Source organism: Xyrauchen texanus, chromosome 34 (assembly GCF_025860055.1).
Source record: "Xyrauchen texanus isolate HMW12.3.18 chromosome 34, RBS_HiC_50CHRs, whole genome shotgun sequence".
NCBI classification, from domain to species: Eukaryota; Metazoa; Chordata; class Actinopteri; order Cypriniformes; family Catostomidae; genus Xyrauchen; species Xyrauchen texanus.
This window is the reverse complement of record NC_068309.1, coordinates 19,879,068-19,891,423: the sequence shown is the minus strand read 5'-3', so window position 1 is coordinate 19,891,423 and position 12,356 is coordinate 19,879,068. Positions and strand designations below refer to the sequence as shown.

Sequence of the window (12,356 nt, the reverse complement as noted above, 5' to 3'; positions counted from 1 at the left end):
AATCTGTAGTGGAATACATTTAAAAAATATCCCAACCCTGTATTTATGTTTTTATATTAAATACTACCCTTCAGAAGCTATATATACCCCTAAAGACAAAATATTAAAAATGTACACAAATTATCCTGTTGAAAAGCTTACATGCCCTCAGTTATTAAAGGAAAAGTTCACCCAAAAAAAAAGAAAGTTCTCATCATTTACTCACCCTCAAGCCATCCCAGATGTACATGACTTTCTTCTGCAAAAACACAAACAACATTTTTTAGAAGAATATCTCAGCTCTGTAGGTCCACACAATGCAACTGAATGGAGACCAACATTTTGAAGCTACAAAAATCACATAAAGGTTGCATTAAAGTAATCCATAAGACTCCAGTGGTTTAATCAATGTTAAATATGGCCATTGAGTGGACTGACTTACATTAAAATGGACTTTGGTACTAGGAAGTGTAATCAAGCTGGAACTTATGATTGTGCCTAGAGACTACAATGGTAAGATGTACAGTGAAAATGAAGTTACATTTTGGTCTGTTCTCACACAAAATGTACTATATCGATTCAGAAGTCATTAACTAAACACCTGGAGCCTTATGGATCACCATTCACTTAAATTATATGGACCTACAGAGCTGAGAAATCCTTCTAAAAATCTACATTTGTTTTATGCAGAAGAAATAAAGTCATAAATATTCTGGGGTTGCATGATAAGTGTTAAAATAATGAGAAAATGCAATTATTTATTTATTTTCATTTTGTAAGCTATTTATTTAATTCAGAGAATAATGATTTCATATTGCTGACATGTTACAATTTTCTCCAAGTATTTTCTGCTTATTTATTTATAAAAATATTTTATATAAAATTAAAAGAAAAAACATTGAAAGTGCTTGAGTAGAGTGATAACTGGGCCCAACTGTTGCTATCAAGGGGAAAACGCAGAGCAGGTTTCTTTCCAAGTAGGGTGCGAGAGAGGAGCGGAATATCTCATCCTGTCGTAATAGCAGTCACACTATACGGCTACGATGCTAAATTTCAGACACTGCCAGTACTTCGTCAGAGGCTGAAGATCATTGAAAATGCTATTAATCGGCCGTCTGTGAAAATTTGTCTCAGATGGCAGAATTGTGGCCAAAATCATACAGTGTGCAGTGTTGCAGCCAGCTCCTTTTATACCCGTATGTCCGGGGGAGTGCTATGCAAATTCCACTCAACATTTCTCATTGGCCTTTTCTCAAAGAACAACCCCTAGTGTCACTACATCGACACAACATTGAGTGAGTGATAAAAGAGGAAAATATATTTATATATATAAATTATATAAACTAATATAATTTTTTTGCGTTCGCTTTTATGCCTTATGTTGTGTAGTATTTTGTCTGGTTAGAGATAAGATGTTGTCTCCATTCAAGATCTTCAAGGTTATATGACACTGTTAAGAACACTTGATTAATTTGTTTATGTTCAGACGATGTCGGACTTAGCTTTGAGGACACGCAATTACAAATATTCAATAAACTCTTTTCTAAAGTATTGACTGATTTTGAATATCAGAGGATACAAATCTGATCTTTCCTTATGGAGAGAGAGAGATCTAAAGGGATCTAACACCATTATTAATGGAGAAAAAGTTCAAGTACTAAAAACTCCCACTAAACAAGATACATTTTATTTGATGGGGAGAGAAAAATAAACATTTGTGAACAGGTTGTGAAAAGTAGCTACATAGTGGCATGCAACCTGAAGCAACACAATTCTGCTAAAATGGCCCATCATGAGTCTTTAAACTTTTCATATTGTATAAAACTGATTTAACCCTCTATGGTCGATGGATGTGCCGGCGCGTCCTGCTGGACGTCATTACAGCAGAAACAACATAAAATTCTCCAAAATTTTGGGGCATACAGATAAGTGTAAGACATCATTAGAGACTATAAAGGGTCTACCTTTATTTGTGTACACTCACAATAACAACAAAACCTTGTTACTTTATTTTACAAAACTTTTGTAAAATAAATAAAATAAAAAGGGTGAGCTTTCAGCTGCTTCTGTGTTTGCAGGCATATTTCTGAAACACATCACAAAAATTTACTGAAACTCAATGCGAATACTTATCACACAAACATGAAACGTGTGTAAAATGTGTAAAGAAAGCTTAAAATGTCTAGTTTTAAATAAAACAATTAAAATGTAAGACAAATATTCTCTTACAATGTAATCTGTATGAAACAAAGTGATGTACAATTTCTCCTGGCTCAGCTAATTATCCCTAATCTGATCACACCCACAGCAGAGGGCGCCATTCATACGGTAATGTGCTGAGACGATCAATGCAAATGGTGAATGCCCCCGACTGTGCCATAAAACATCAAATTCATTCACTTTTCTGCACGTTTGGAAGATTGCACAATACACAGGCGAGGAAGCTCCTGGATAGTGATGAAGAGTTAACATTTTCCTCAGAAGAACAGCGGGACTCCGATGAACATTTGTATTTTGAAGAGAGACTTGATCCAGCCGAGGATACAATTTCGGTTGAGTAAGTCATTGAGTTTTACTTACATTAGTCGACATGCTATTTGATATAAACGTGCATATTTTACTAGTGGGACTGTTTCCAGACTTGCCAGCCAGGATTCAGAGTATTGAAACTTGAAATATGTCCTAATAGGCATTTATATGCTGTTTTGGCTAAAGCAGGCATTTAAATTGTATGCTGTATGATATAAATATTTTTAAGATTATATTTTAACTAGTGTTTATGCTGCCTCATTATCATCAATGAAGCTTGCGCTTGCAAATATGTGTTCAGGTGTAAATGTGTCAAATGTGATGTAAATATGCCCATATTAGAAAATCTGCATATTATAATGATTTCTGAAGGATCATGTGACACTGAAGCCTGCAGTAATGATGCTGAAAATACAGCTTTGATCACAAATTGCATTTTTCAATATATTTGAATAGAAAACTGTTCTTTTAAATTGTAAAAAGAGGTCACAATATCAATGTTTTTACTGTATTTTGGATCAAATAAATGCAGCCTTGGTGAGCAGAAGAGACTACTTTTAAACGGTAGTGTAGGTCTAAAATTACGTAAAATGTTTATGTAAAGAAAACATATCGTCAGATTACTTCTTTTAACTTAAAACTTGATTTTGCTCATTAAGTCTCCTCACATTCATTCTCTTTCTGTCACATTCCTCAGTGATAGGCCCAGGGGAGGGGTCTTTTGTCTCCTCAGGTGTGAATTACAATCAATATTCATTATAGTTCACGCCTCCTCGCATATGACCTTTCTAACACTAAAAGTGTCTTACAAAAGTTAAATTACTATATTGTGTTGTATGAATGAGTGATCAGGATGGTTTTCACATTATTTTGTAGCAATAATTATAGGCTACAAGATCCAGTTCTCAAAAGTCTTGTGGACAAATATTTAGTATGTGTTATATGGCCTTATTTCAATGACTTAAAAATTTAGTTTTTTCAAAAACCATGCATAAACGTTATTTTCTCAAAAATTCAAACATGTACACACATGTTGCTCACATATTATTGTAGCCCAGTTTGTGCTGAATACAGTGTTATCAGAATTTAGCCATTAATATGTTTTTAAGCAACTAAAAAATTTACAAATTTCAAGGCATATCAAAACTTATCCAGGGCCCAAAACACCCTCAGACCCCAGAGGGTTAAGCCTGGCCTATAATAACGGTACCATATTAATATACATATATGGTCCTAATAAAGTGCCTGACATGGTCTTCTGCTGTGTAGTCCATCTGCCTCAAGGTTCAACATGTTGTGCATTTTTAGATGCTATTCTGTTCACTAAAATTGTAGTGGTTATCTGCGTTGTCGTACATTTTCTGTCAGCTTGAACCAGCCTGGCCATTCCCCGTTGACCTCTCACATCAACAAGGGTATCAACAAAGGTATTTCCATCTGCAGAACTGTGGCTCACTGGATGTTTTTTTGTTTTTGGCACCATTCTGAGTAAACTCTAGAGCATGAAAATCCCAGTAGATAAGCAGTTACAGAAATACTCAAATCAGCCCGTCTGGCACCAACAATCATGCCATGGTTGAAATCACCGAGATCACATTTGTTCCTCATTCTGATGGTTGATGTGAATTAATATTAACTGAATCCCCTCAGCTGTATCTGAATGATTTTATACAAAAATCTGGTGCCACACAATTGGCTGATTAGATAATCACATGAATATGTAGGTGTACAGGTGTTCCTAATAAAGTGCAATAGAGTGTATTTACATACTTTGATACATTGCAAAGCCTTAAAATAATTATTATTGATGTACAGTGTCAAATACTTGTACATTAGGCCTATATTTTAATTTAACTTATAACCGACAATCATTTTAATATGGGAGGGACAATGAAACATATAGCTGAACTTGAGCTTTTTTCCAAAAGTTTAGATACAATTATGAAGTCACGCTCAGTTTGCTTCCCTAAGCCTATAGCCACACTGACGTGTTGCACTTTTCTGGCTTGTTTTGCATGTGCCTCAAGTCAGTATACATACTAATGGAGGACTAGCAGGCAGCTGCAGTGGGTAAGATTAAAGCAGGTGCATGGGTAGTGTAGGTTCCCTAGTTTGACAGTGCAGGTGAAAGCCACACCCAGGGCCCATTTGTGCAGACAGGTGCTTGACAGTATGGAGCACCATACAGAGCCCAGGGCCCATTATTTTTGCTCTCACCAATCCTAGCTTAATCCTCTCATTTGCGAGGTCACCGTGAATCATTATACAGTAGGGTTCCATTCCCCAACTTAAATACATGACCTTAGGGATCTGCTTAGCCCCACTCTTCTGTCTCTCTTCACTCACTGTCTTTCTCACCCTCTCTGTCTCTCATCCACTTTTTTTTTTATTTGAGTCCAGAAAAGCGTGTAATTAAATCTGCAGAGAGTGCATGGGCAGGAACAAGTGATGCAGTCAGGAAGAATATGTGCATTGCTGCACAGCGGAATAAACAGAGGCATGATGAAAGATGGAATGTAAGTTGCACTGCATCTGACAAAGCAATAGAGACATGCTTGCCGCTCTAAAGCATACAAGGGTGGTTTTCCCACTGTGCCCTTACAAAGGCAGGGCACACTCATTTTAGGCGACAAGGGGTGTTTTTAAACTTTTCCATATGGTGTTATTCTCAACTTAGGTCCTCAAATACCTCTAGTATAGCATCCAGAGAGTGATAAAGTGCTTGTAATAGTACAAAGTCAACAAAATATGTCCATCAGATAAGAGCTCTTTTTGTGAACATAGGGAGCTGCCTTGAAGCCTACGGCCTACATGCATCAGGGGCTGTATTTCCGAAACTACCCATCTTAGGTTTTTACAATATTTGACAAGTAGAACATATCCACCCTTTTCCTGAAAGCAGAATTGTTCCATGATTCATAACATTTAAGCATTTACATTTGTTTGACAGACACTTTTATCCAAAGCAAAGTACACTATAGTCGCATTATTTAAGACAGAATTTTTCTAGTGCTTTCACTCGCATTGGCGCATGATAATGTGATGTTTAGTGCATTACACTTGTAAAAATACCACAAAAAAACAAACATGTTGCTCTATGACCATTGTTTGACAGTGCCACACACATTAAAGTTTAGAGAGTGGTTGGATGACGTGAAGCTATGGACTCAGGTTAGTTACTTTAATATCATGAACTAAATTGAGTTGTTACGACAGCCACCATTTAGAATGTTCATGTTGGTATTCTTTACACTGCTTCTTTTGGAGACCGGAACCAGAAAAAAGTCCAGTGGCAATTAGAATCATCATGGTGGTGCCCAGTGATTGGTGTGTGTATAGATGTTAACTGGATTCACCATGGTTACTAAGAGATAAGGTAGCATTCTACAGTTAGGATGCGTCTGTAATATGGCATCGACATCAGATCTATGGTGCCTAAATGGAAAAGTACACAGGAAAAAAAAATATAATTGTGTCTTAATATTCTCACTCTCAAGTTATTCCAAACACATTGGCATTCTTTCTTCTGTAGAACTCAAAAGAAGCTATTAGGTAGAATGACAGCTTTAGTCACCATTCACTTTCATTGTATGAAAAACAAAAACAAAAAGATGCATTGAATTGTGACTGAGGATATCAGTCCCTAACATTCTGCCTAACATCTCCTTTTGTGTTCCACAGAAAAGAAAAAAAAAAGTAATACTGGTTTGGTACAACATGAGGCTGAGTAAATGATTACTGAATATTATTTTTGGGGTGAATTATCCATTTAAAATTTGACCTCCATGAGCAGCTCCCTGGGTTTTGAAACAGAGCAAAAATGTACAAGAAAGGCCTTGAGACAGGGGGGCGAGGCGACTTGCTTCATTGACTTATAAACCATGCAAGAACATTGTCTTTCAACTAAAACTTTGGTTTAGTTGAAAGACAATTTTGAGGTATTAAAAAGAGAGTTGCAGAGACATTTATTTAATCCCAGGAGTTACAGTCGCAGAAGGGACAGCAGGCTGCCTCTAAAATCGCTTTGGGTTCCTGCTGCTGCTATGCCACTTATATAAGTACAGCAGTTCACTGCACTGCAGGGTGCATGCATGGAGCAACAGCCAACAGAACGGCACCAAAAGCTGACAATGCATTGTTGTTATGGAGTCCCATAAATATTTAATACATAAGCTATTTCCTTAAAAGAGGGAGATGTTCAGATCTTCTGCACCCTTCGGCACCATCTCCAACAAGGATGAATCTTCTGTGTAAAGCTCTTGGATCTGCAGAGCACCTATAGTCAGTGCCAGTCCTACCCCATTTGGCACCCTAGGCTAGACCCTCCAGTACCCCCTGCCCATCTCTAAAATTATTAGAGAGATGTATATTACTTTTTACAAAAAAAGTACAAATTAACACATAATACACCCTAACGTGTATAACCCCAAACTAGCAAAACATTAATTATAACAATGTGTCATGGCTCCGGTGAATTTGTTTGGTTGTTATTTCTCTCCCTAATGTTTCACAGGCACTGCTGGTATGCATGATCAGTGTTACCATGGGAACACTGATTGTTAACAGGGGAACATTTATAATGCCACTAATTAGTAAGCAAGCAGCACCTGGTTCTCCGCTGATTCACTCCCTACTTAATCCCTTCGTGTTGTCAGTATCTTAGCTAGATTTTGGTTTGGTGTGAAGTCACTGAACCTCCAACAAATTGCAAAATCGGTGTGAGACACAGTGGCTTGAAAACTTCTACAGGTCTCTATCTAACCATTAGATGACCAGGTGGAGGATCGGTTCTGATCTGGGGGTGCTCAGTAAGGCTGGTATTGGGCAGATTCATCTTTGATTAGGACGCATGAATCAAGCTTCGTACAAGATTATCCTGGAAGAAAATTTCCTTCTGCTCTGACAATGTTCCCCAACTCTGAGGATTGGTTAATCCAGCAGGACAATGCTCCATGATCAAGATTACATTTTTATTTGAAATTTGGGAAAAATGTTGTCAGTACTTTTTAGAATCTAACAAAAATTGCATTTTTACATATATATATATATATATATATATATATATATATATATATATATATATATATATTAGTAAATCCAGAGAAACCAGGGCTGTATATTGTAGAGCTGTTGGAAAAAATTGTTTCAGCGATGCATAGTGATTCATACTCAAACGATTCTGAATCGATTCTCAAAAGATTCAAAATCGATTCTTATGGTAGTAAGGCATTTAGTACATGGTCTGTTTGTTCTGTGGGAGGGGTGCCACAACACCTCAGAGGAACACACAGGGCGCATTTTGTTCGACATAGATTGAACACATACTTATTGGCTCGGTAGATCCTCGCCCTTGTCTATGTCACCTAATGGGTTGACCAGCCCTGCCTAAAGTGAACATTCCCCCCACCTTGATGCCTGTAGCGAAAAGTAAAACAATTGAGGTGGTGGGGTAAAAATTTTGAAGTTTCAAGTTTATAATTTTACCTAAAAAATATATTGCATTTATATTCTATCATCGATAGCTATCATTTTATTTTTCATATTGATTGAGCACCACTTAAGACAAGTGTGTGAAAAGATGAAACATACTGTGCCATTAAGTCAACGAACACTATTTCTATTCAACCATAACACAAACTCAGAACAAGAAGTTAGTTTACGAAATATAAACTGTTTTTCTATAACTTGTTTTTATTTGTAAGGATGTTCGCACACAACCTTCATACAGCTAGACTGCAAAGGTTTTCCTGTCATTATAAAAATAATGGAATCATTGTACTTCCATGTCTTTTTTTTACATTTATGCATTTGGCAGATGCTTTTATCCAAAACGACTTAGCCCTTATTACAGGGACAATCCCCCAGGAGCAACCTGGAGTTAAGTGCCTTGCTCAAGGACACAATGGTGGTGGCTGTGGGGATTGAACCGACAACCTTCTGCTTAACAGTTTAGTGCTTTAGCCCACTACGCCACCACCACAGCTCTACGCTCCTGTAATGGCTTTACGATGAAATACAGCAGAACGTTCAGCAAAGTCCAGTGAAGATGAATGTGAAACAAGTGAGTAAAAATTGCAATATATCAGTTTTAAATCGAAATACACTAAACAGAGAATCACATTATTATATCACAACCCAGATATTGATATATCATATCACTAGGTCCCTGCTGATTCCCACCCCCTAAAAAATGTCCTCTAAACAAACACCAAAAGACTTCCTTGTGCATTAGATACATTTCTATTTTCAGAATTGTCTGAAGGTACGACACAAAATCCTCCCAGAGGCTTTGAGCTCTGTTTTTCTGTTTTTCTACAGAGGTGAAGGGCGAGAGAGAGAGAGAGAGGGTGTGTATGCACGCTGGAAATAGGGCAGCTGCTCCTACAGGAGGCATCATTCATCATCCCCTCAGATGGTCTTCATCTCTTCCTGCTGCACTCGAGGCCAAAACACATTTACCTAAAAGGATTTCTGCAAGCTAAGGTGGCACTCATTCCCAGTGTTGGTGTGTAAGTTTGTGTGTTTTTGCAGTGATAGGAAACAAAATTGCATGCAGCAGGGTAGGGCTACAAAATAATGATGAAAATCATAAAAGTCGATTATAGATTCTAATTGCAATCAATCATTTCAACTAATTGAAATTGCAAACGCAAACACTAAGTGACTGATAAGGTGTAGGTGTAACAACACTATGCATTGCTTACATAACCCACGTCTGAAGTGTCATTCCTCCTTATTTCTTCTTCTCTCACACTCTATCCGTCCAATCTCAATACAAAGCGAGAGGGTAAAAACAGTGAGAATTGTGTTCCTGAATTACTTTAAACATCATTAAATTAAGACTTTTAAATGGTCAAATAAATGGTTAGCTTCACATTGGACCACTTAACAGAAGGCTTGAGATCAATGTCTTTTTCATGCATTGATAATCTGAAGCTTTTACCGATGATTAGTGATACATATTGGCATATATTTCAGATATAAATTGGGCTGCTCGTTGCACAATAGTCTGTCAGTCATTTTCCTCAATACAGCTTTGGTAAAGTGTGTGGCAACAGAAAAAAATCCATAGTCCAAATAAACTACACTTACAGCAGTAATCATTTTGAAATTCATTCAATTTTAATTGTAATTTCTGAAATTTAAATTAAAATAATGCATCTTGTGTACACTCTAATTTCAGGAATTGAATTTAACTGGAATTTGAAAAGCATTCTTACACTGAATTCTGAAAGACAAACAACCTCGGCATCAAGATACTTGACCTGCATTTTCTACACCATTTAATGAACTTCTACGATGCTGATGCAGTACTGCTGAAAAATGCATTTAAACCAAGCATGTGAGATGACGGGAATTAATTGTCAGCTGTTGTTTTAAACAACTCCAAGTTTTCAATTATTCTACTGACACTACAAAATAACTGATTAAAGAGACAAGGTTACATTCAAGGTGGAGCTTTCTGATGGAATCAAGTAGGAATCATGTGTAACCAAGCAAGCTCAGTTATTTAGATGGACATGTGACTTTGAATAGAGAACGTCTAGGTTACTGTTGTATCCTCCAATCCCTGATGGAGGGAACGAGACGTTGTGTCGAATAAGCGACACTAGGGGCCTCTCTTGAGAGCCTCGCGCATCTCTGAACTTGAGAAAAGGCCAATGAGAAATTGGCAGACAGAATTTGCATGTCCCGCCCCCGGACTTACGGGTATAAAGGGAGGGAAATGCATCTCTTCATTCAGGATTTTGCCTGATTAGCCGACAATGAGGTTCGGCTGTAACAGTGGCTCGGTTCAGTGACGTGGCCGGGAGGACAAAATGTCACGTTCCCTCCATCAGGGAATGGAGGTTACAACAGTAACCTAGACCTTCTCAGTCTGTCACTCACTTCGACATTGTGGGTGTCCAATTTTAATCACCCCATGCACTGAACCGTGTACGTGCGCTGATTACGCAGGTGCGGGCAGGCAGTTGTGTGCCAAAAATGACAGGCCGTGTCAGATTGCACGTACCCTTCCCCAATGCCCCATAAGATCGTCATAGCCTTCTGGTTCCCTATGCCCCGATATGGGGGGAACAAGGCGACGTGCCAAGCATGGGATCAAGCTGAGCCAGCCGTGTCTTTTCTCTCTCTATGTTTTTCGCATAGGTTAAAGCGGCTGGGGCCATCTTAACGCTATCACATGCATAGGGGAAGGTGTTCTTTCCCAATTCCTATTCTTTCAGGGGGGAAAGACCCTGCGAAGACCACACCTGCCCAAGCAGGGGGAGGGAAAGAGTGGTGGAATACATCACACGGGATTCTAAGTCGCATGTGGAGAATCTCGTGGTGGTAGATCCTATCTCATTGGGAGGGAGGAGTTGCTACAAACACGGCGACCGGGGGGCAGTGAGGAATGCCCAAGGGAGCCGCTGTGTACTGCTCTTTTAGAGAATTAAACTATTCTCTTTTAGATAGCACTGTCGAAGCACCCAGGGACAAAGCTGCACTGCCGTACAGAGGAGAAAGCTGCTGATATGCACCGTAGATCCAACAGCATACGCTCTCAGAGATGAAATGAACAGTCTTGTGAATCGCTGCTCACACAACCGGTCAGCTCTGAAGAAACTTTCTGAATGAACAGACTCATTTTCCTCCCCATATACCCGTATGACCGGGGGAGTGACATGCAAATTCTATCTGCCAATTTCTCATTGGCCTTTTCTCAAGTTCAGTGATGCATGAGGCTCTCAAAAGAGACCCCTAGTGTCGCTTCTTCGACACAACGTTGAAGTGAGCGACAGGTGGGGAACAACTATATTGCTCTCCAGACTCCATTAGTCTTGGGAACAAATAGACCCACCACTATGCATTACATCATTCCATGCAAAGGACCGATTGTGCATCCATGGTTGTTCCATGTGAAGTGCTGCTTCACCGCTATTATATAAAAATACTTTTTTCAAAAATATGTACTGCCAGCCTCAGGATAGCCTCAGAAAATGTAACATTCTGCAAAGATACCAAGGCAACAGGGTTAAATATTGTGGTCGTTGCAAAGAAACTGATCTCGCAGAGAAAGTATTGTATTCCAGTTAGAAATAGAGTATAATAGTAGGTACCTAGGCATTTGTGGGGCATTAAATGGCCATGCCTTTGTCAGCCTTTCTCACCCACTGTATGGTGAGAACAAAGTATTTTGCTTTGCATCACAGGGATTATTGCTGTAACAATGGTTAAACAAAAACACTGCTGGCAGACATGAGTGTAAGAGTTGACTGAAGTTGCACTGGCATATAAAGTAATATTAAGAGTGGATGGTTTGCCTACATGCTTCTGCTGACCAATATGGCTTATCCATGTTGTCAAAAGTAATAACACAAGCAGTAGTCTGTTACCCATTTTGAGTGACATAAGGGTTATATTAAAAAAAAGACCTATGTGACTCAATTCAGACATTGTCCAAGAGATAAAATTGGCATACACAGCTGCCACTAATCAATGGTGTCCATACAGACATGACTGTGTGCACCTGCCATATTGGCATATTATGAAGCATCATAATCGCCGTCTAGCCCATTTTCATGGGCTGTCATATTTATACTGACAAAAAATTGTTGTATGGGAAATATAGTGGGTGAGAAAAGCAGGTTGGGAGGTAATGGAAAATGATTGGAAAAAACAAACAAGAAAAGCTCAAAGATGTCTCAATCAGAAAGAGACTTGCTATCATTTGAAATTGGATTATAGGGAAAGTCAATACCAAACAAACAGCTTTTGCAGTTAAAGCTCAACTTACAAAAGGTATTAAGATTAGAGCGGGTGATAAAAACAGTGATTCAAGATTCTTTTGTCTTGGGATTGTT

The 12,356-nt window shown here is 38.4% G+C and overlaps 1 protein-coding gene across 4 annotated transcripts in view; it reads right to left on the bottom strand.

Annotated features, from left to right (window-relative positions):
• LOC127627449 (cell adhesion molecule 1-like) overlaps positions 1-12,356 on the bottom strand; it is a 479,283-nt gene that overhangs the window by 147,828 nt on the left and 319,099 nt on the right. For 3 of the 4 annotated variants that reach the window (XM_052103830.1, XM_052103831.1, XM_052103832.1), the window contains exon 2: positions 206-238. The exons of the other annotated variant lie outside the window; for it this stretch is intronic. In XM_052103830.1, coding sequence (XP_051959790.1) covers positions 206-238 — 33 coding nt within the window. The remainder of the gene's footprint in view (positions 1-205; positions 239-12,356) is intronic. 4 annotated transcript variants of the gene reach the window in all.